This window comes from Capra hircus, chromosome 29 (assembly GCF_001704415.2).
Source record: "Capra hircus breed San Clemente chromosome 29, ASM170441v1, whole genome shotgun sequence".
Taxonomy (NCBI): Eukaryota; Metazoa; Chordata; class Mammalia; order Artiodactyla; family Bovidae; genus Capra; species Capra hircus.
This window is the reverse complement of record NC_030836.1, coordinates 44,678,706-44,702,357: the sequence shown is the minus strand read 5'-3', so window position 1 is coordinate 44,702,357 and position 23,652 is coordinate 44,678,706. Positions and strand designations below refer to the sequence as shown.

General features: G+C 56.3%; 1 protein-coding gene across 1 annotated transcript in view; it reads right to left on the bottom strand.

The window, feature by feature from the left end:
• Window positions 1-23,652, bottom strand: part of PACS1 (phosphofurin acidic cluster sorting protein 1) — a 144,275-nt gene that overhangs the window by 3,584 nt on the left and 117,039 nt on the right. Inside the window, exons 3-21 of the mRNA XM_018042932.1 lie at window positions 23,298-23,387; window positions 22,273-22,398; window positions 19,958-20,102; window positions 19,647-19,738; window positions 19,457-19,537; window positions 16,770-16,829; window positions 15,734-15,894; window positions 15,305-15,398; window positions 10,506-10,586; window positions 8,860-8,975; window positions 8,612-8,747; window positions 7,553-7,657; window positions 6,876-6,982; window positions 6,057-6,211; window positions 5,810-5,920; window positions 4,655-4,757; window positions 4,199-4,241; window positions 1,911-1,953; window positions 1,574-1,709 (exon numbers count right to left, since the gene is read on the bottom strand). Coding sequence (XP_017898421.1) covers window positions 1,574-1,709; window positions 1,911-1,953; window positions 4,199-4,241; window positions 4,655-4,757; window positions 5,810-5,920; window positions 6,057-6,211; window positions 6,876-6,982; window positions 7,553-7,657; window positions 8,612-8,747; window positions 8,860-8,975; window positions 10,506-10,586; window positions 15,305-15,398; window positions 15,734-15,894; window positions 16,770-16,829; window positions 19,457-19,537; window positions 19,647-19,738; window positions 19,958-20,102; window positions 22,273-22,398; window positions 23,298-23,387 — 1,985 coding nt within the window. The remainder of the gene's footprint in view (window positions 1-1,573; window positions 1,710-1,910; window positions 1,954-4,198; window positions 4,242-4,654; window positions 4,758-5,809; window positions 5,921-6,056; window positions 6,212-6,875; window positions 6,983-7,552; window positions 7,658-8,611; window positions 8,748-8,859; window positions 8,976-10,505; window positions 10,587-15,304; window positions 15,399-15,733; window positions 15,895-16,769; window positions 16,830-19,456; window positions 19,538-19,646; window positions 19,739-19,957; window positions 20,103-22,272; window positions 22,399-23,297; window positions 23,388-23,652) is intronic.

The following is a 23,652-nucleotide window of genomic DNA, read 5'->3' as shown; positions in this document are numbered from 1 at the left end:
GGCTACACAAATCATCTGATGTTTCTTTCTGCCTGGATTCAGCGGTTCCATTAAAAAACAAGCTTAAACCGGATGGGAAAGGAGGTCGGGATAAGGCGGGTCCCCAGGCCCCAGGGAGCCTGGACCGCGAGGTCACTGCGTGACCTGCTGGTGGGATTTCCTCCTCTTCCTGCACTTTCGCAAGTCAGTGGCAGACCCCCGACTGGGAGCGAAGAGGGGAGACAGGGCGAGTGAGGATGAGGGCTGGGGTCTGGGCTCCACCCTGAGACGCTTAGGACTCTTTGGGGACCATGGCACTGTTGCCGGGGGTTCTCGCAAAGCCACCGGCCAGTGCCTGCCCTCTCTGCTGCTCACAAAGCGTCCCCAGGAGACCAGGAGGCCAGGAGGGAGCAGAGGAAGAGACAGGAGCGCCTCTGGCTCTTCTCTGCTGCCCCCTCCCCCGCCTGGGGCTGCCCTGACCCCGCATCCCACCCTCTCCCCTGCCCCAATCAGCTCCCCCAGAGGCCTCCTTGACCACCCCGTCTAAACTCTGGACATTTCAGATCCTAAAGGGATTCCCTCCCCATTTCCTAGCCACCGCTCCCTACTCGGTCACAGCACTCTCTCCGTGGCTTTGGCCTTGCTGGGGCCCAGGAGCCCGGGGTCTGACCTGCCCGCGTCACTGGCCGCGGGGGCCCTTGGGTGACGGACACACTGGGTGTCCGGAAGGAGGCCGTGCCTCCTTGGGCCAGGCGCTGACAGTGAGGCTCTTATTTCCACCTCACAGCAAAACCCCATGGCTATGTCACCTTTACTTTCATGGGGTGGAGCCGAGTAGCTTGCCCAAGTGACTGCGATTCTTTGCTCAAACTAGTCAGGCTCCTGAACCTCTTTCTGGGCCTCAGAAAATCCAGTCCTCACAAGAACCCCCCCAACCCCACATTTCTGACCACCCTGTGGCTCTGATCGGGGCTCCTCACCCTCCACCCCCTCAGGAGTGTCTTCATGAGACTTCTGGCAGGGCAGCTTAGCCGGAATTGGAATCCCCCGGACCCCCAAAGTTCCTCTTAGTACTTTTACTGCCTCTACCCCCGTCCTGCTCCCGCTCCACCCAGAGTCCCGGCTCCTGCTGCAGAGTCCGCCGTGGGGGTGCCCCCACCCAGGGCAGCTGTTCCCACCTTCGAGAGAGTTGCTCTCGCTTTGACAAGTGTCACTGAGTGGTTTGTTCTTTAACACAAACACACACACGGTAGACGCAACTGTGTGGACATCATGCAAGTCCAAGTGTCTGACGCCCAAGCCCACGCTCCCTCTCCCGGACCAGGCAGTCCTACCCCCAGTACGTGCAGCAGCTGACAGGCTAGACGGGCCTCAGTGCCTCGGGTTTCATCCGCCCTTACACCCGGGAGGCAGACAGGACAGACGGGAGCAAGCTGCGTGATGACCGGCTTGGCCAGTGACCTGACTCCCCCCGCTGACCTTCTGGGGCCGCGGTCACCGTCCTACACGCTGGGGCAGCGGGGAATGAGTCAGGCGCTACCCTGATGCGATGGAGGCGTGTGGAGGGACAGATGAGAACGGACCACAGCCTTACCCCATGACGGCCAGGGCACTGCTCATGGACGGGGAGGAAGGAGGGGTGGCTGTGGCGTCTCGGCTCAGGCCTGAGCTGGAGGGCGGCGACGTGGAGGGCACAGTCAGGTTGACCACGGGTGCATCGTCACCATCGCCTGCAGGGGGACACACACGGTCGGCCAGAGGAAGCCGCCCTGACCGGTGTTGGCTGTAGCCTGCTCCGCCACTGCCCTGGGGCTCGAGCCCTGCCTTGGCCTGGGACCCCCTTATCTTCACCCTTTGGCTTCCTGACTAGGGAGCAGGTGGGCAGGATGCACCATCCTCGCCTGGTAGAGGCCAAGGGGCCCCAGGCTCACCTGTTGTGGAAGGAGAGTCTTCGACCAGACCCACCTTCACCACCTGTGAGGGAGAAGACACCCTGCGTTAGGTTCGCCCACCCAAGCCAGACACCTTCAGGTCAGCTGGACCTGGTGGCCACAACCGCACTGTTTGATCGCAGGCTTCGAAACTCTCTACCAATTCTGAGCAGCTGGGATCGTCAGGAGAGGTGAGCAAACCCAACTGCAGTGAGTCGAGGCATAGGAGACCTGTAGCTCTTCTCTGGGGACGTGGGCAAGGCCACCCGGTGGGGCAGGAACCCCTTTTGTATCCTGATCTCATTTCTTCTGAGATCACTTGGGCAGGAGGCCGTCTTCTCAGGTCAGAGAGAAGGGAGCACCGGGAGAAAACCTCGGCAGATGGGAGTGGGGTACCGGTGGGGGCGCCAACACACTGGGACAGGAATCTGGAGGAACCCAACTAGCAGGGGTGATCCCAGGGACCCCGGACCCCAAGCCCAGCCCTAGGCAGCGATACTGATGTCAGTTCCCCAGAGAAAATTCTGGGAAGGGCAGAGGGGGCCCTCCAGCGGCCAGCAAAGGGTACAGCTAGAGACAGACCTGGATGTCAGGGCAGGGGCCTGAGGTCAGCAGGGCTGGGGGCTCATGGAAGCCGGGCCCCAGGGACGGCAGGGAGCGGGGGTCACACACACATGGTGGTTCCCTTGAAGGTGATAAGAGCACAGTGCTGCCACTCCGTGGAATCTGCTCCTGACTCTACACATCCTGATTTTAATTCCTGGAAAGTGGCACACTGGTACTCCAAACTTCCTGGACACGAGTCCTCTCTCCTTGTTCCTCTGGTTGCTGCACGAGGCTGCCAGCTCCTTTGTTTGCTTGTTTCAATTTTTTTCTTTCTGTTTTGCTGCAAGGCCAGAATGGCAGTAACCCCACAGCTCCACACAGATGTGGGTCAGACTGCCAGCCCAGGCTGCACATCACGGCCTGGGCCCTCTGATGTGGCCGTGGGACCAGCCCCAGTGGCTGATGGGGACTGACTGGACCAGGCAAATGGGAGCCTTGACAAGGATCCACCCCACCCAGGCTCAGGCATTTCCCAGGATCACTCGAGGCTCACAGGATCTGGGATGAGTGGAGAGCAGGGATGGGGGCCGCTGACCCCTCACCTGCACGAGCCTCTTCCTACCTAGAGGTGGGGAGGAACCCTCCCCCTCCCTCGGCGAGGCTGCAGGAAAAGATACCAGCTGATGTGGAAGAGAATCTCGGCCGCCTCAGAAAGGGAGATCTGAGTTCTCTGCCAGAGAGAGAACTTCTGTGTTGTGCTTCGGCCCCAGTGGGGGAGGGGCGTCAGCTGTCCCCTCTAGGCTCCCTCTCTCGGTCAGTCTCGGCTGGCCCCGGGGCCCAGCAGCTGCCAAATGCAACCTGGGCTGGGATCACCCGACGCCAAGGACACCCAAGAGGTCTTTCCTTCGTCTTCAGAGTCCACTCATGCAAAGATTGTCCCCTGACCAAACAGGAGGGGAGAGAGCCCCTTCCTCTCCGTGTCCCCCACTCTGAAGACAGAGCTACTCATGTCTCGGACTCCCCTCCTCGGAACAGCTTTGTTTTCTTTTCCTTGAGACTGGAGAACCAGTGCCCTGGATATCACCCCCCAGGACCCCAGAACCACAGTAATAACACGTGGTACCTGTGGTGACACAGGGCCAGCCCCCAAAGGGGAAAGGACTCCGAAAGGAGCAGCTCGGGGCCTGTCCCAGCCCACGGCTTCCTCTCCCCGGACTGCTGACCCTCGGGGCTCTCTGTCGGGGGCCTGTCCTGGGCCCTGCAGGGTGGTTAGCGTGTCCCTGGCCCCACCCACAGATGCCGGTGCCACCTCCACTCCCAGCCGTGCCCAGCCCCACTCCCAGCTCTGACAGCCAAATGTGTCCCCAGATCAGACACTGCCAGATGTCTCCTGGGAACAAAATCGCCCCTGGATAAGACCTGCTATCTAGATGAGTCTCTTGCATATGAAGTCAAAGTCAGTCATGTTGGACTGTGTGCGGTGGACTATAGCCTGCCAGGATCCTCTGTCCATGGGATTCTCCAGGCAAGAACACTAGAGTGGGCTGCCATTCTCTTCTCTAGAGGATCTTCCCGACCCAGGGATTGAACTCAGGTCTCCTACATTGCAGGCAGATTCTTTACCATCTGAGCCATCAGGAAAGCCCCTTGTGTGTGTGTGTGTGCGCGCGCGCATGCACGCGTGTGCACGTGGAGGCCAGGTGGGTGGGTGGGGTACAGAGGAGAGGGGGGTTCGTACTCACGCCAATGAAGGGGATGAACTTCTGATACGAGTCTTCATCAGGGCTGTGAGAAGAGAAAGGAGAGCTTTACAGCTGGCGGGAGAGACTGAGTGGAGAGCTGGGGACCGAAGCTTTCCACGTTTTACTGAGGCTTTAAGGGAGCCCAGACATCACTTGCCATCTTCCCTCTGCCCTCAGGATGGCACAAGGAGCCTCCAAAAGGAGGCGAAAGCCCTGATTGTGCACGCTCTACCCCCTGCCCCCACGTCTGTACTGAGGGGGCGCCCACAGGGAGTGGGGGGAGGCCGGGGTCGGGGGAGGCCCAGGCAGAGAAGGGAAGGCACGGCCTCTCATACTCTCTTGGGTTCCTACGAGGGAAATGTGGTGGAGAGGAGGAGGGTGTGAAAAAGTAAAAGAACTGAAGATTTATTTAGCCCACCCAAGCTATTTCCAAGAGTCCACCCCGGGTCCACTCACAACTTGTGCCTGCAGGTGAGCATGGCCTCCGCCACGGGCAGCTGGTGCGTCACGGCCGCCCCATTGACATACTGCATCACGCGCCCCACCACGTCCAGTTGCTCTGCGGAGAAGCCGAGACATGGGCTGACTTATTTCAGCAGGCGAACCCGAGAACCCTCTTTGAGAGCCCCCCTGCTGAGTCCCACCAGAAGACCCCAGGAGCTGAGGCAGACAAAGGGCTCTAAAGACCCACTGGTTTGAACCTAAGGAATTTTTTAAACAACGTTCATTTATTTATTTGGGTGTGTTGGGGCTTAGCCGTGGCATACGGGTTTAGTTGATCTGTGGCACAGGGGACCTCAGTTCCCCGACCAGGGTTCGAACCCATGTCTCCTGAATTGGAAGGCAGATTCTTAACCTCTGGACCACCAGGGGAATCCCAGGAGTTTTTTAAAGATTTTCTTTGATGTGAACTATAAAGTCTTTACTGAATTTGTTACCATATTGCTTCTGTTCTATGTTTTAGTTTTAGATCCCCTCGACGCATGCAGGATCTTAGCTCCTCAACCAGGGATTGAACCCACACCCCCTGCACTGGAGGGTAAAATCTTAACCACGGGACCACCAGGGAAGTCCCCTGAATCTAAGGAATCGTGCAGCCAAGAGCTGTCCTCCCGTCTGATCCATGCTCCCTTCCCCCTAGCCTGCTCCTTTCCAGGCTCCTGCTTCCATCTTTGCTCTGATCAGCCCTGGAACCACCTGCCGCCCCCGCCCCCATCACTTCCTGCCCGGCCCGTGGGAGCACTGACCACCTCCCGGCCTCGCTGGGCCCAAGCTCGCTCCCGTCCCTGCTGCCTCTGCTCTGTATTTCAGGAAAAGACATGGTTGGTGGCGTGTTATTTGTTTATCAATAGACGCTTGGCAGCTGCTCTCTGCTTCCACATTTGATCTCCACAACCAGATACTTCCCGACACCACCCCCTCGGCCTCCTTATTTCTAAATGTGCAGAGACCAAACACATCCAGCATAGAAGGGCTGCACTTACAGGGCCTCCTTTTAATAAAATGCTGGAAAAATGAAAAGGCCGCGGGGAGGAGAAGCAGCACACCCCCCGCCCCTGCATGCAGCTGAGCCCAGCTCCCTGTGTCTCGTCCCCCACGAGGGGCCAGTACCTGACACTGGGGGCTCCGAGCGGCTGAACAGATCTCTCCAGCCAGGATCAAGGAAGGTGCTGCTATACCTGCTGTCGACGGAGCCCAGGTATTTGGCCACTGGGTGAGAACCTGAGAGACGGAGACCAGAGAAGGCAAGCTGGTGAGGAGGAGGTGAATGAAGCCCAGCCTTCAGTCTCCCCGACTGGCCCTTCCCAGGACCCAATGCCACCCGCCACTTCAGGGGTGGGCTCTGCCACACCCTCACCGAGGGGAATGATGAGAAAGCGCATGTAGCCCAGCCAGTCGGAGGTCTTGCTGGCCAGCGACTTGACGAAGAAGCGGAGGATGGAGCTCAGGTAGCTCTGGCCGCCCACCGCCGCCACCTTCACCGGCCTCGGCATGGAGGAGTTACAGTTGCAGCTGGGAGCGAGGGTTGGCGGGGGGGACAGGGCCACGTTAGGGGGTCATATCCTGCTCAGAGGAAGCCTCCCCCCAGCTCTGACTTCACTTGACCTCAACAGCCCCCAGAGGAAAAACAAACCAGTGAACAAAATCACACAGAGAGAGGCAACACACCACAGTGCTTCTGCAAAAAGAGAGAGATTCAGGGTCAGAGAGGACAGGGGACTGTCTAGGAGGCAGGCAGAACCGGTTGAGGCTAACGGGAAGACGAGTCGGCAGTGCCCTCTGGTCACAGGCGGGCATGAGCCCAAGACGTCTGAGGCTCTTCCCACGGCAGGTCCTGAGAGGGAGGGCCCCAACTCTGGGTAGGCAGGGGGCAGGAGGAGAAAGTCTTGTAGAACCCCGTCACCGCCTGGCCTTCTCTGTCATGGGTTTAGGAAGAGGATGAGACAGGTCAAGGTGTGGCAGGAGACCAGGCGGGATGCCGGCAGGCAGGAAGGTGATGTTTTCATCGCGACTCTCCGGGGCCAGCAGGGATAACAGAGCACCCGGGCCTGACGCCGCCCGACCAACTGTGAGTTCCGGGTCTGATGAGCCAGGGGGCCCTCTCAGAGCTTGGAAATGAAGGTGGGAGGATGAGGCGGGAGGGGACCCCAAAGGGCAGGAGAGGAGCCGGCCTTACTAGCGCTGGATGCGGGTGAGCAGGGCAGACAGCACGGCCTGGACCTCCACTGTGGAGCACGTGCACACGACGGGCTTCCGCTGGTCCTGCAGCAGCTCCGCCACGTACTGCGGGGGTGGGGGCGGGGGGACCACACAGGTGAGGCCGTGCAGCAGGGACACCGCCTTCCACAGGCCACGAGGGCGGCAAGGCCCAGGCCGGGCCCACTGTCCGTTCTTTAGACCACAGCCAGCCGAGGTCGGGCTCAGACTGCCAGTCGGGAGAAGGTGGGGCCAGCCCCCAGGGAGATGGGATCAGGAGGAAACGTGGGAAGGCCCAGGACATGCAAGATTCTACATGGCCTCTGCGGCTCACACCCTGGGTGGATGGAGGGACGGGGCAGGGCTGGGCTGCTGTTGCTCCGCCCCTCCTGAAAACCAGGGCACCGCTGGCGTCTCTGCTCTTTTAGAGATAAGGAAACTAAGGTACAGAAAATTGGTGACTTAAGGCCCCTCAGGCTGGAAAATGATGGGACTGGGACCAGAGCCAGACTGTGGGCTTAGGTCAGGGTAGGAGGAGCCGGAAAAGAAGGGGGTCATTTCGGATTTCCCCGTGCCCTGGCTTTCGGATCCACACCCGGGGAGTCTCTTGTTCCCCAGCATCCCTCCTTCCTGGCCCCCTGATCCTGGGTGATGTACCTGGCCCTGCCAGTCAGCAGTGTTGACGAGGATGACGTTTTCCGGGAGGGCCGCGTCCGACACCAGGATCTGGTTCAGCTGGTCATAGACCACCTTTCTGGGAATCTGCAGGGATAGATGTGTCTGTTGATCCCCAGGGAGCTTGGGGGTGGGGTGGGGTGACTTGTGGTCCAGGGTATAGAGAAGAGCTACCAGGAACCTATGTAGGAGACCCGGTGTCCCTGGCCAGACCCGGCCAGAGCACAGCAGACTGGAGTGGGATGAGAACACTCGAAGCCAGGCCTCAGGGCCCAGGCTGGTGCTCCAGGAACATGGTGGCTGTCCTGCCGAGGCAGGAAGGGCCCCAAAGGGGAATGAAGCAGGGGCAGTGGGAGGGGAGGAAGGAGCGGAGAGCAGGCGCTCACAGGATGGAAAGGAGGGCAGCGGGGAGAGATAATGAGAGTGCGCCATGTGGGGAGCCCTCCGACTCAGGGAACAAAGGTATTTCAGGAACAGTGATTAACAAGAAGGACAATACCTCGCCCCAGGCACCAGGCTATTCTTGTCCTGGGCTCATTTTCAGCTGCAGAGCGTTAGCTCTGGAAGACACCCAGACACAAACCCCCCTCCCAAAGGTATTTATCAGGAGAACAAGCGGGCCCACCACTAACTCCAGGAGCACAGGAGCTGGGCGAGGCCCGTCAGGGAGACTCCCTCCCTGGGAGACTGGCCTTCAGAGAGCATACGACCCCAAGGGCCAGTTCCTTCTGGGTGCCTACTCCAGCCACTCTGAGGTCTGGCACTCAAAAGTTTAATGTTGCCATGTCGGCTTCAGATCATTGTAACTAGCCCACAGCAATGCTAAGGGCATCAGAGTACAGGGCAGACCTTCCGGGAGAGCTGATGTCCCCTATTCCGTCCTGCAATTCCTCAGCAGGAGCAGATAACAAACATGCTGGACTTCTCCCTTTAGGCCTCTCTTTATTCAGAACAATCAAATACACCCCCTTCCTCTCCACCCGACCTCCCAAGGAGATGATGGACCAGAGTTGGGGATCCAGGGTGCCTGGCGGTGGGTACCTGCGTGCTATGGCCCAGGTCTGGGGACCGCTCGCTGTCGGAGCTGTTGGTCCTCTCGCTCAGCGGCTTGGAGAGCTGCCGCTCCCTCAGGGGGGTGCTCCTCTTCTGCCGGGGGGTGTGCACTCCTTCCACTTTGCTGCCATGGACGTGGAAGGAGGCGGTTAAATGGCCCCCCTTTCCGAAGCCACTCTCGCCGTGCTCCCCTCCTTCCACCCGATGCCTCAGGAGCTTCTTCCCACCCTGAGTACCTGGGGGAGGCGGAGCCCTGCAGGTCCGTTTTGCTGGACTTCATGGGAGTTTTTACTTTCTCGGGCACAACCAGACTCGTGCTCATGTCTCCAAACATGTCCTGGTCAGTGATTTCCTGCCACAGAGCAAAGGAAGCCACGAGGGTGACCCTCTCCGTGATCACAAGAGCCTGGTGGCTCCTGTCTGGGCCGTCAGCACCACGGGCCATCAGCCCCCTGCGCTCTTTTCCAGAAAACACATGGCTCTAAAACTCCCGCCCCCCTCCCCTGACAACTGTTTAATTCAGCTGAGGGTGCCCGCCGTGCTGGGCACTGTCGCCTGCTATCCGACCTGACCCCTACATTTATGAACCATCAGCCCGCAAACCTGGGCTGATGATCTGGCTTCTCTAGGCGGGAAGGAGAGCCTTTTACTCAGGAAGTGATGTGATGGGAATTTCATTTTTGAAATGCCTGCTACGGAGTACAGACCAAAGAGGGGAACAGTGGAGGCTGGGCTACTTGGACTTCGGGTGAACCACAGTCCTCTTGAACCCAGCCTAAGGTTCTGCTGAACAACAGATCTGTAACACAGTATTCTTTACTATGGGAGATGTGAGCCGGAAAGAATTCCTCCTTTCAGCTGGCAGCTCCCACCGGGAGGCTGAGGTACAGCACATCCCCGGAGGGTATCTGGTCAAGTTCTCTGCTCCCTCCTCCCAGCTGGGGCTGGCCTCCAGCCCCACGTGGGCTGAGCTCGGGCCCAGGCCGACCGTGTGCTCTGGCTGGCTTTCCTTCGACGGGGCGCTGCGGTGTTCTCATTTTGGCACTGTCAGTGCTCAGCACTGCGTGTGTGTGTGTGTGTGTGTGTGTGATTTCAATCTGCGTGAAACCACACTGGGTGCCCCAGGCGATCCACCCCATGCACCCCTGAGCAGCCCCAACATCTCTCAGTGGGAGGAGATGACCAGTAGGTAACCACCTGGAGAGCTGATGCTATGGACTATCCGGCCATCGTAAAAACAACACTGGAGAAAGGGATGGTTTTTCAGGGAAAGATACTGCTCATCGTCCCCCAGGAGTAAGTGAGGGGGTGGGGGCGTCCCCTGGTGGCTCAGTGGTAAAGAATTGCCTGTCAGTGCAGGAGACACAGGTTTGATCCCTGATTCGAGAACGTCGCATGTGAGGAGGAGTGACTCAGCCTGTGCGCCACAACTACTGAAGCCCTAGAGCCGTGATCCCCAAAAAGAGAAGCCACCGCAAGGAGGAGCCTGTGCAGGGTAACTAGAGTAGCCCTGGCTTGCTGTAACAGAGAAAAGTCCCTGCAGAAATGAAGACCCAGCACAGCCAAAAGCGAATAAATCAATACATAAACATTGAAAAAAATAGAGTACATGAGGGTGACAGATAGTGAGAAAGTACTCAAACCAGCATTTGCTCAGACCTAATGAAAGAGAGGAATGGGGACATTCCTGGTTTGCTAGTTTGGGCACCAACCTGATACTCCACAGGTAAAGATTTTGGGAGAAAGAGAATGCAGGACCTTCCCAAGTCCACAGATTTAGGCGAAAGTTTCACGATGGTCCTGAGGGTCTTTTTGCCTCTGTTTCTAAAGGCACCCAAAACTATTTTCAGCAGCTGGAAGCAGGAGACAGAACCGTACATACCAGAGCGTCTGCTTCAGTCAAGCTGTCATCTTGATTTTTAATCCGAGCAGATTTGACTTTTTCTAGCGCAGCCAATTCCATCTGCAAAAAGTATAATAATTAGTCATCACCAATCCAAATAACCACCACTCTAACTTGCTCCCTAAGTCCCTTGGAAGCTTAAAATACTTTCACTTAATCTGAAGACCTCATGACATCTTTCATAACATCTTTGGGACTTTTACCTTAACAAGGAGCATATTTTTTGTGAAAAACCGAGCTTCAGAAGGTCAGTTATTCTGTGATCATTAAATCAGTAACATGGTGAGACGCTGAACCCAGAAATTCTGATTCTCAAAAGATGCTCTCAGGGAAGAGAAGCCCAGCCTTCAGAAGGCTTGGCTGTGGGATCTGCCAGTCTTGACTCTGGGATTTGGTGAACACCCCTGCCCAGGAGGGGAACAAGGGGCCACTTCTGCTGTCAGTGGTGCTGAGAAGAAAGGGGACGCTCAGCATTCAGGTCTTTGATTTCAAGTCTAAAGACATCCATGGGGGCCAAATGCGTTTGGCTTGGTGGAAACATCTAGAAAACCCTCAAACAGAATATTCTAAGCCATTTAGGTGTGAAATAATTCTCCCTTTGTCCTCAACTCTTATTAACAGGTCTCATAAATATTAAAAAGGTACTTTGCAAATGCAGATAAAGAACCAGATTTTTCACACTTGCAAATGCTGCTTCTGGCTGTGCAGACACCAGTGTCGGAATCCCGAGCAGCTGTGGGGTGTGAGTCTCAGCTGTGGGGAAGGCACTGGCCTCAGTGGGTCTCTGGTTCTTCTGGGGAACCAGGGAATCAGGAAGGATTGAAGATGTCCCCCACTTCCTCCCAATGACCTTTCTCTGAGTAATGGGGACATTTTTCCAAGGAGCTAAGAGCCCTATGAATTGTGTATCTTACATGGAAATGGGTCTCTGGTTCTTCTGGGGAACCAGGAAATCAGAAAGGATCGAAGATAGCCCACTTCCTCCCAATGACCCAAAGTCCCTTCTCTGAGTAGAGTACAGAGAAAAAGCCTGAAAAAGCTCATGGGGGTCACTTCGCAAACTAACGAACAATGATCACACAAGTCAGCCCATGTCACACGCTAAGCCAGGCTTTCTCCACCTGGGACCGCTGGCATCTGCGGAGGGCCCTTCGCTACTCTGGGGCGTCCTGCGCAGGATCTGAGCTGCAGTCCCGCCTCCACCCACTATTCACCCCTGCTGTGAGAACCAAAAAATATATATATATATATATATTGTCTCCAGTCCTTGCCTAATATTCCCTGGGAGGCAAAACCACCCTTGGTTGAGGACCACTGTTCTGAGCCATCTGTAAAATCAACCCAAGGCACTTTAGCCAGACCCCGTGGCCCCGGAGTGGGAGACAGTTTGGTTCAGAGCCACGCACGGCAGGCTGCCTCCTGTCTGCACAGCTAGCTCATTTACACACTGCCTATTGGGATAACCAATGTTAACGGTCTACAGTCACAGAACTCTCGGTTGGACTTGAGACTGGAGATGACTTCACTCAGTGTGGGATCTCAGCATGACGAGCGACTTAAACATGTTCGAGAGAGGATGGAGGAGGGCGGTAACACCGCCCTGCTCGAAGGTTCTCGGGCAGCAGCCCTGTGGTCAAGCCCTCTGACAACAAAGCAGTGTCAGAGAGCTCTAACCCAGACTAGAGTTGGGGGCACCTGCCGGCTACGCACTGACTCTTCTGGATGTTCCGGTCGATCCTGCCAGGAGTAAGCTCCTGACTCTCCAAGTCCCTCTTCCTGCTCCTATAAATACTTTAGGCTTTTCTCGCCCCAGCAGCACAACCGCTGTGTTGTCTCGCTGTGTGGCGCCGAGACAGTTGCAGCAGCCTGAGGTGTGGTGCCCGCACTCCTGTGCGTGTGGGGGGCCAGAGTGGGGTGGTACTTTAGGCTCTCACTTTTACCAACTGCTGGTCTCCAGCACCGTTCGTTACAGTGCCATGCAATTTGCAACTTTTAGCAGCAGGCGGTCCTGGCAGAACGTCTCCATCTCTTGGCCGCCCCAGCTGAAGTGCTGTCAGGGCCCATTGTTATCAGCTTCAAGGACCAGATCATCTGCTCAAGTCTTGGGAAAACTCACAACTGTAATAATTTGTGTTGGCAGAAATCCCTTCTGGTTCTAGTGATCAACTGAACTCTCTGAAATTTGGGGAACAGAAAGGAAGGTTAAGGAAAAAGAAACAAATGACAAGGCTACGAAACCAGGGAGAGAGGACGAAAGCTGGCCGGCGAGCTCTCGCCTGCCTACGGCGCACCAGCCCCGTGTGTTTCCCCTCGAACGTCTCGAAGCTCGCTGTGTGAAGAGCACAGCCTCGCTCTGTAGTTCCCAAAGTGCCTTTCATACTAAAGGATTCCAAAGTTCCACACCCACATCAAGACATATGGGGCTCTTCAAAATAGAAATATCACAGAGAACCAGCAAAGTCTGAAATTTGGCCAAAAGAATCAGAATTTGAAGGACTCACTAAAAAGACAACTGGAGTCTATCAATTTCAGGAGTCCGGAACTGGAATGGCTCTCCGGGCCCAGAGTAACAGTGGCAACGCTGCTTACCGTACTGCTGCTGCCCCTGCTGTAAACCAACCCAAGCACCAATCAAGTGCCACGCTGGAGGTTTTAGCTGCCTCCTCCCACTGGATCTTCACTCTGCCTTGTAAGGCATGTCCTTTTTACATGCAACTTGTGGACGAGGACACGAAGCCTTGGTAACTGCCCAGAACAGTCAGTGGAGTGATAAGAGTCAAGATTCAGACTCCGAAGACTGACTTCAGAGTTTGTGCTCTCAGCCCAACCCTGCCCCAAAGCAATGTTTTGCCTGAAGAGGGGTCCTTAGGCCATCACACTGTCAAGACTGATACTCCACTGATTTCTGAGCTAACTGGGCTCCTGTGCTGACACCTTTTGTTTAATTGCTCAGTCGTGTCTGGCTCTTTGCGACCCCATGGACTGCAGTTTGCCAAGCCTCCCTGTCCTTCACCATTTCCCGGAGTTTGCTCAAACCCACGTCCACTGAGTCAGTGATGTCATCCAACCATCTCGTCCTGTTTTTCCCTTCTCCTCCTGCCTTCAATCTTTCCCAGCAGCTTCACTTTACAAATACAGCGCCTGAGGCCCGGACCATCAATTGATTTTTCTCTTTAAATTCTGTAAGTCATGCAACGGAGACTAAAAGCCGAGTCTACAAATTGCATCAACCCAGAGACAACTTCATTAAGACAGTTTCCCTTACTGGTTGACTGACAATGACCCCTAACGTTTCTTGAGTGTTTGCATATGTTAGGCATCAGGCTTCGTGCTCTGGGGTGCTATCTCAGTTCGTAATTTGCTTGCACTGTGTCACAGGAGGGCCCTTGTTCTGCATTGCTAGGATGCCTGGAGTCAGTCTCCCCCTGGCCAGGCCCCAGGTTTCTCTCCGGAAGAGTCCGCCCCTTTTATTTACACTTGCAGTGGACTCTGGCCCCCGAAGCCAGTGACCCGTCCACGTGGACAGTGAGGACTTAGCAGGGCCCCTCAGTAGCCCCGCCAGAAAGAGAGCAGCTACAAGGACATCCTGAATAGAAGCAGCAGCCGTGTGAGGCCTCCTCCGCGCCAGATCACAGGAACCTGGGCTGGAAAGGCTGAGAGCGTGGGGTCTGCCAGGGTCAGGCCTGAGGTTTCTCCGCGGAGGGATTCTCGGCGGCGCCCGCCAGGGTCCATCCCACGTTTGCTCGCTAAGGCCACGTGGTGCCGCTGTTCCAGGGCCGGACCACACGTGCTGCGCCTTCAGCGGGAGGACAGATAAGGCGGACGACAGCGCCACCTGGTGGCAGCAGGCAGTCAGGCCGTCTCTGAGCCGACGGTTCGCAGACGCCCGGGAATGGACGGGGCTGGGGGAGAACGGAGGACCTCACCAGTTTCAGGACGTTTCCTCACAGGTTCATACCTATTTGCTGGTTGAGTTTCTTTGTTAAAGCAGCAAGGGCAGGAGGACTTAAAGGATTCAGTTTCTTTGATCTACAGAGAAGACACTCGGCTTTCAGCTGCAAACCAAAGACCTTACTAAAATCGGGTCGTCGGCTGTAAATGAGGGCAAGGAGAGCTTCCAAGGGCCTGAGGCAGGTGCAGCATCAAGACCGGCTCCTGCTCTTCTGCTCCACAGCTGAGGAGGCCTTCCCAGGGAGGGGCAGGGTGTGGTCCGGGGTAAGGCTGGGCTCTGGGGCGGGGTGGGGGGGGGGGCGGCGCTGGCTCCCTCTGGCTCACCAGGCCAAATGGAAACCTGCCCACTGAATTCTCGATTCTGAGGGCGCTGCCCACTTCCTCAGCAAAGCCCACGTAATTTCTCCTGAACAGACCCTGGGGGCTTCCTGCCCCATCCCTTCCCCACCAGGAAGCAGAGTCTCTACCCTTGGCCGGATGCCGCACTCCCAGCTACTGCGTGAGGGGTGCTGAGGGGAGGTGTCAAGGCACCGCGTGCTTTGGAGGGAAGGCTCCAGGTCACGGCGGGAAGAGACCAAAATGGACATCTGCCCGGCCACAGCAGTGCCCTCAGAGCACTGAGCGCCCGGCAGGACTGAGATGACGACCGAGGTTGAAAAAAGATGAGACCACTCGCAGGTCCCAAATGAGCGGGGAGCAGAGGACCCAGTGTTATCCCAATTCCCCCAGTCCCGCTCTGCACGCCCCCTCTCCCTTCGTCGTGCAGGAGACCCCGTGTTAAGCCCACTCCCTGGCCCCGTGCCCCCACCGCCCTTGGCTGTGCTCACAGGGCTGGTGGTGTCTTTGCCGAGGCTGCCCTTGCTGTTGAGGCTGCCGATCTCCGTCTGGGAGCTGGACTGTGACATCCCCTCAAAGAAGGGCCTGTGGGCAGCAAAGAAGCACAGTGAGGGTCAGTCAGGGGCCGCCAGGCCCCAGAACAGCAGCTTGTGATCAGCCGGGGAGAGCTGGTGTTCTAGAAAGATTGAAAACCCGGGCTTCAAGGATGTCGGGAGGAAGACACAGCAGAGGCTGGACAAGGAGGGGCCTGGACTGAAGGACTTGAGAGAGTTCTATGGGAGCTTCTGTCAGTTAAACAACGACCTTTATCCAGAGGGCTGGAGGTTCGTCAGGGCTGAGGAGCCAAGATCCCCTGATCACGGGGGTAGGGGAGGGTCTGGAGATGGTGCGGCCTCGGGAAGCCAGGGTGCGGGCCTCACCTGAGCTTGGGCTTCGGCGTGCTGAGAACACTCTCTGTCTCCTCCATCTCGGGGCCGCTGTCGCTGGGGTTGTACATCTCCAGGCTGTCGTACAGCTCGTCCAAGTCTTCTTCCACTTCTCGAATCTGCTCCCGGGACACATGTTCCAGCCCAAAGCCCACCTGTGGGGGAAGACAAAACCTCTGAGCTGGGGGCTACCCCTGTTCACAACATGGAGACGGGCAGCTTGTTCCCACAGCCACCCTGCGCAGTCCCCTCAGGGGACTTGCCATAGCTTCACCCTCCTCAGGGTGGTCCTGGGGGCCCTTCTGTGATCTGACCCTGAGAGCAGGACCTGGTGAGGCCAGGGTCCGCCCTCAGTGCCTCCCTGGCACTCCCCACCAGGACCCAGCGTCAGGAAGAGGAGCGGGAGCGAGACCATGCTTTTCCCGAGGAATGGCTGGAGAAAACTCGGAAGCCTGGGACCCTGGCAGGCTCCTTCTGCCCTCCCCTCGAGTCCGCAGGGAACAAGTCTGCAGTCTCAGTCCACTAAGGAGAGAGCCTGTGAGGACCGGCTCTGGCCTGCGAGAGCCGGGGGTGGGGGGGAAACTGTATCTCTAGTGGCCAGTTCCTGACGCCACGGAGGACGCTCCCACCTCAGGTTGCTCCTCACGATGTTCCCCGTGGGGCAGGAGTGACTACTGAACAACAGCGCTGCCAGACACCCCACACCGAGGCCCGGAGTCACCCCACGGCGGGGAGCACCGCAGGCCCGGGGTCACCCCACGGCCGGGAGCACCGCAGGCCCGGGGTCACCCCACGGCGGGGAGCACCGCAGGCCTGGAGTTAACCCACGGCGGGGAGGACCAGGCACCCTGTGCTCAAGATGGCGGAACATTGGGCGCCGCCTGTCAATCTCTCCTCCTTCCAAGCAGCTACCGTCTCACGTGGGGGCCTGGAATCTTGACTCCCAGCGCCAGCACCAACTGCGCCCCGGGAACCAGGGCGACACTCCAGAATTCCACTCACCATCTGGCTCGGGAGTAAGGGCTCGTACCTCGTCTGAAACTTTAAACCGCTTCAGGAGGGCCACAAACTTCTGCTTGATGTTAGGTTGCTGTAGGGACAAAGCCACAGAGGTTCTCAGCCAGCAGCCCCGGGTGGAAGGCGATCACTCGTCGGAAGGGTGACCGAGGGCCCGCTTTTGTAAAGAGCTGGGGGAGGACAGTGGTGGGGATAGTCTCTACCCCAGGACCCCCCGCCCCCACCCCAGTAACTCCCCACCATCACCTCCTGCTCATCCCTTTCTCTAGTCTTTCAGAAACCCGGTGCTGACGGGCGAGCGCCACCAGGATACACACAGGCTCCTCAAACTCGACGCTTTTCCGTGCATCCCCTCTCTTGGTCCCCCAGTCACCAAGTCTGAACCTGGAATCTCTCCCCGCACCTCAGCTCCCGGCCCAGGGCCGCTGACCCCTACTCTCACCCACCTGGAACAACATTGTTTCTGTCCAGCCTCCTGGGGCCACTGACCACCCTCTGCCATCCCCCTCCAGCCCACCTCCCGTCTCCTTCCCTCCCGAGTCCACGGAGGCTGCACCACAGGCAGATCCCAGGGCCTCTTAGCGTCACTGTGTGTCCCCTGAGGGCTGGCGCTGCCTGTCCCCGGCCTCGCCCACCATTTAACCCCTCACACCCCACTTAGGTGGGAACTAACTGCTTATAACTCTGCAAAGCTGTGTGTGTGGTGCCCCCTTGTTGGGCCTTTTATACGGTTAACTTCTGCCTTGACTAAACCTCGGCCCCAAATCCATGCGGTGAAGGCCTGCTGACTCTCAGCAAACCCGGCATCTCTCAGCATCTGGCCCGTGAAGTTGTCCAGCTCAGAGTTGTTCACTCCCCCTACTGCCATCGCAGCCCTGATACAGTACCCGCCTGGTGCCTGCCCTACACAGTCACGGCCACTCGTGAAAATGTGTGTGTGTCGGTGGACACTCTGAGTTCCCTGACGGCACAGACCAGGCCTTCCTTGTCTCTCCAGGGCCGACCCCAGCTCCGGGGACTAGCCTGTGGCCACCAGCACCTCCTGACTGGACGGCAGACAGGCCACCTGGGGATGGAGGAGACTAACTTGTGAGGGCGACTGAGCTGGGCCTTCGGGAAAGGGCGGGGCTCCCCCCCACGGCAGGGCACCCGGAGTGGAGGAGACTGGGAGCCACAGGGGCCGTTCAGCCAGCGCGCCTAAACCAAGCGCTCTCGGTGGAGAGAGGACAGGTGTGTGCAGGAGACAGCAATGAAAGAACAGTTCCTCTGAAACTCTTGACTGGAAAGCCCTGCAGTTAACAGGAACAAAAACACCCTCGGGGGTGGCTATCAAAAGAGTGCAGAGCACTGGGTAACCCGTGAGGCTGGACAGACAGGAAGAGGTGGCTATAAAGCCCCAGGGGGCACCCAAGGGAAGAAAATGGGACCTCTCTGTGCAGGAAATAAAAACTTAGCCGGAATCACAAAAGAGAGCCACCCTGCCTCACCCATCCATCATCAGAGCACAAGTGGGGTTGGAGGCCAGGACGGGCCTCACTTGGCCTAGGAGCCCAATCAAGGGTGAGAAGCCTGAGGACAATGAAATAGTTCAAACGCACTCTAGACGTCTCTAGAGCCCAGGGACAGCCCAGGACTCCTGGAGAGGGGACAGCATGTCTGACAGTGGACCAGGCTCAACCAGGCTCAGACACACACGCTGGGAAGGTCTGGCCTCTGCTTATTTCACTCCTGAAGGTGGTGGGAATCTCTGCTCTCAGGGTCCCCAGGCTGGCTCTGCCCAGAGAGGATAAGGATGCCTCTGGGGACCAATGAAACCGGGAATTTCTCTTCCAAAAAGCTCCTGACACTTGTGACTCTCCTACACTTTGGCACTGGAACCCCAGAATAGGTCAGAGTTAACCTAGAAATTCAGGTATTAGATGAAGAGAGATGCAGGTTGGATCCTTGGGCCAGGAAGATCCCCTGGAGGAGGGCATGGCAACCCACTCCAGTATTGCTGCCTGGAGAATCCTGTGGACAGAGGAGCCTGGTGGGCTACATACAGTCCATGGGGTCAGAAAGAGTCGGACACGACTGAGTGACTGAGCATGCTAGCGTCTCAGTCCAGGACTCTAATCTCCCCAACAGCAGTGGCTCCTTAGGAAATCTTATGCAGGAGACAGATTCCATGGGCACTGGTCTCTAAGGTCATGGACCCATTAAGGCAGGCATTATATCAAGCCCACAGTTCCAGGCCCCAGCCTATTATTTCTGGGTACGTTCAACAAATGATTTAAAGTGGAGATTCTCCTAGAGAGGACTGGACTTCTCTATGCAGCGGACAGTACGAAATCCACAGTGATCACCTGGAGAGGGGAGGCAGGCTGTCTGAGGGGCTCTGCTCCCCGAGGAAGCATCTGTTCCAAAGCCTACAACAAGGTTTCTCAGCTTTTCTTCTACCCTAAGAGAGCCCGAAGAATGTGACAGACTGCCATCAGGAATGCCAGTTCTCTGCCACGGTGATTGGTGGTGGAGGAGGTGGAGGTGCTGGTGGAGGAGAATGTGGTACCAAGAGGTGTATCAGAGCCTTGAGGGGACGGCCCTGTGTGGATGCTATTGATTAAAAATAAGCCCCCAGGAAGTCTGAGAACACCACTCCCATCCTACCCGCCCCCGACTGGAAACCTCAGCGGAAACGTTCCCCGGACCTTGGCGGCTCACCCTTGTGATGGCGGATGTGGAAGTGAGTTTCCTCCGGGTCTTCTTTACTTTCCGCAGATCCTCATCCTCGTAGAACAGGTCCTGAGCGGGCAGGGGATGGAATGAGGTTGGGAAACCCCAACCCCAGGAGGTTCTGGAGGCTCTGGAGGGGCTTCCCGGCCGGTGTGTGTGAGGGGCTGTGGGGAGTCACCTGGCCGTGTAGCGGGTCATCACTGCCCTCCTGTTCCGATGAGAAACTCTCCTCCTCTTCCTCAGAGTAATTGTCAACATCAGGAGAACGGTCTGGAAATAGACACCTTAGTAAGAGAACCTCGCAAGGGGCAGATCTGGCCTGGCGGGGGGCTCTGGCTGGCTGGCGTCCCACTATCCTCAGGGTAGAGGAGAGGGCCCCGGCCCCCTTTTATTTTCAGGGACCCCTAAGCTCCTCTTTCCCAGGAACACTTTATTTCCCAGGATGGAGATGGGGGGTTGGGCAGGGCTTCCCAACACCACTCATCTTACCAGACAGCTTGGATTTGATCCCCTCGTGGTCAATGGGCTGGCTGGACAGGGAGTAGATCTTTATTTCTGCCACAGGCACGGAGACATCCTTCACGTTGCTGTGCAGGCCGAGCACCAGGGCGCCTTCGTTCGGGTGTTGCATCACCTACGAGCACAGGCGGCCACGGACGAGCCTCACACAGAGCCCCGCAGTGCGGCCCGTTTTCAGATCCCAGAGGACACGCGAGCCACGGGGAACGGCGTTCTAACACATTTTCTTTCTCACTCTCCCCCGCCTGCTATTCTTCTACTGCCTTCAGCCTCACTTTACCTTTTTTTGGCTGAGCAGTTCAGCTTGTGGGATCTTAGTTCCCCTAACAGGGACTGAACCCCTCGACAACTGAACTGACCCTCAGCAGTGAAAGCGCAGAGACCTAACCACTGGACTGCCAGGGAATTCCCTTGTCTCACTTTATTTATTTTTAAAATACTTCTTTATCTGTTGGCTGTGTTGGGTCTTAGGTGCGGCACGTGGGACCTTTCATCAGGGAGCCTGGGCTTAGGAGTTGCGGTACGAGGGCTTAGCTGCCGCATGTGGGATCTTAGTTCCCTGATCAGGGATTGAATGCGTGTCCCCTGCATTGAAAGGCAGATTCTTAACCACTGGACCACCAGGGACGCCTCGGTGGTCTCATTGTAAAACTGTCTCCAGAAGTGCCAGTCACGGTTCTGGTCGTGTGCTCAGAGATGAAAGTCAAGGCCTGAGATAGAAAATGGCGGCAGTATAATTAAGTCTTTCACAGAGCAAGCAGCCCTCAGGCTCAGGGGTAGGGTGACGCCTGCAGGCCGTGGCCACCTGTGCCTGGCAGAGAGAAGGACCTAAGGGCTAGACACAGCGTCCACAGCCTTCGCGACCCCAGGCCCTCGTTCTGATACAAAACAGGAAGATGATGGAAAGATGCGCTGGGACTACCTCACCTTTTGTCGTGGCCGCAAAATTTTTTCCTATTTGAAGTATGAAAATATAGAAATGTGTTTTAAAATTGATCTGCAGTCGCTTTCTTCTTCCCCTTCATTCGGGCTGAGAAGATTGGCTGCGCATACAGGAGAGCCTCACAAATAAGCAAACAGACTGAGGAACATGGAAAGGAGAAAGGCTGGAGGAACCCAGAGGTGCTGACTGGGACTGACTGGAATGTGAACGCACATCCAAGGACTAATAACTGATTCAGGCAAGAATAATTAATGGAAGCTAAAACCACCGGCTGAAGATATGAGGAAAAAAGAGACTGTTACAGGGTCCTCAAACATCTGCCTATAAAATGTTTTTTTTCACTGCTATTAATTAACTTTATATTGGCAATCCTGGCACACATCATCTTCAATCAGCCGAGCAATAAGACAGCCTCACCGGTAACGGAACAGGTCAGCTCGGGTGCTGGCTGCATTACTGTTGTTGTAACTCTGCCAAAAACTCGGAAGCTGAATGTGATCTTCAGAAAACATCAGACAAACCCGAACGGAGGAACATTCAATTAAGAAACCAGCTTGTCCTAAAAAACTGTCAAGGGCATGAAAGACATGGGAAAAATCTGAGGGACTGCAGGTCGAGGGAGACCAAAGGGACAAGTGAACGCAACCCTGGGCCTGCGAAGGACGTTCCTGAGCCACGTCAGTGTCCTCATCTTCATGGTGGGCGGTGCACACACATGAGAGTATTTCTATTTCTAGGAAGTTGACACGGTGCATACTAATGTGTGGGCTTCTTGGGTGGCTCAGTGGTGAAGAATCCGCCTGCCAAGGCAGGAGATGCGGGTTTGACCTCGGGGTCAGGAAGACCCTCTGGAGGAGGCCATGGTTACCCACTCCAGTATTCCTGTCTGGAGAATCCCATGGACAGAGGAGCCTGGCGGGCTACAGCCCGCAGGGTCTCAAAGAGTTGGACACGGCTGAGCAACTAAACAGCAACAACATATTAACGTGCGATGGGGCATCCTGTCTGCAGTTCATTCTCGGTGGCTCAGAGAAGTGAGCAACACGCACAGTGTGTGCACAGGCGAGAACTGAAGGGCAGGCATGCTAACACTGGAGTGTCTGGGTGAAGGGCGGATGGGAATCCTTCATATTATTAGAAGTGTTCTCTGACATTTTTTAAAAAGCTAAAGAAAAAACTTTTTGAGAGCAAGGAAGTACTGGATAAAAAGAGGCATGTCCTGAATTTCCAATAAAAGAATTAGTTTGTAACCTGGAATAAAACAGCCAGGGGGTGGCAGGCTGGGAAGAGCCCCAGCTGGGCCGGGGTCTCTCTCGGGCTCTGAAAGGCCGCCCTCTCTCACCTCCGCCATGTTGATGAGCCCCACGGCCAGGGTCTTATAGCCCAGGATGGTCCGGTTCTTGTAACGCTTTCTCCTCTGCAACATGATCTGCAGCTTGTTGGCATCTCGCTTCAGGAAATGAGGGTACTGCCGGGCACAAAACAGAGCCGGGCGCAGTTAGTCAGAGAGGGGGTCCTCGGTGGGGTCTAGTCCTGCTGGAGGACGCACCACCATCCTCTGCTTTCCTGCCTCCCCTCCGTATGAGGGGGTGATGGGGATCACTGGCTCCCCTCTGTATGAGGGGGTGACGGGGGGTGAGAGGAGCATCTGCCCAGCACCAGGCTTCCACTCTGCAGCTGATGGTCCACACATGTTCTGAAACATGGTCTCTTTCCTTGCCAGGTGATCGAGTGTTCAACCTGGGCTACAGGGGTTACAAGGAGAGACAGACATATGAGGATGGATAAGGAGGAGAAGGGATGGGACGGAGGTTGCAATATGGGGGCAAAATGAGACTGAAGGAGCACCCTCTCCTTCGGGGAGCGGGGGCACAGATTGCTAAGGAGAAGAGACGAGGAGGATTGTGGTAGAACGGTGGGGCCAACAGCCTCAATCCAAGGAAACAGGATGTGATGCAAACTGGTCAAAACGGATGGAAAAACGACAACGTCCCATGGACCAAAATGGAAAAGAATATGAAAAAGAACATAATATAGGAAACAAACAAGAAAAAGGAGCAAGTATATGTATGTGTGTACAAAAAGGAGTCACTTTGCTACACAGCACAAATTAACACATTTTAAATCAACTACAATTAAAAAAAGAAGAATGAGACACAGTGTACTTTGCAGCAGCCCATCCAGGTCTCAGCACTCATGGTGCAGTGGCCTCAGAGATGGCTCTGGCCATCCACGCAGGCCACAGAAGCTCTGGGCGACATTAAGCCATTGGGCTGTTCTCAGATCAAATGATCTCCAGATCAGAGCGTCGTTCGAGACCAGGGGGGACACGGCATATTAATGACCTAAGACAGAGCAGGTTCTCACCTGAAGGGAGAAGGTTAACTGGAGCTCTGTCTCCGCCAGTCCACTGGCTGGAAGGATGATTTCGTTGGAGCGAAGAATCCTTTTTGAACCCTGAAACCAAGACAAAATAGGTCAAAGCTGCATCACCAAAAATCAGACCAAAACAAAGACTATGCTTACAAACAACACCTAAACTCTGAAGAATCTTACCAGTTCAGATATTCCATCAGTCTTGGCTGTACTTGATTAAAATCAAGCCACTACCAGAGACATGATTTTACATGTATTATGCTGTTTACAAAGGGTTTTCACATTAAAATGATGTGTTACTGCACCCGAGTTCTCCTTTCCCACTGCCCCTGAGGGAGAGGCAGCA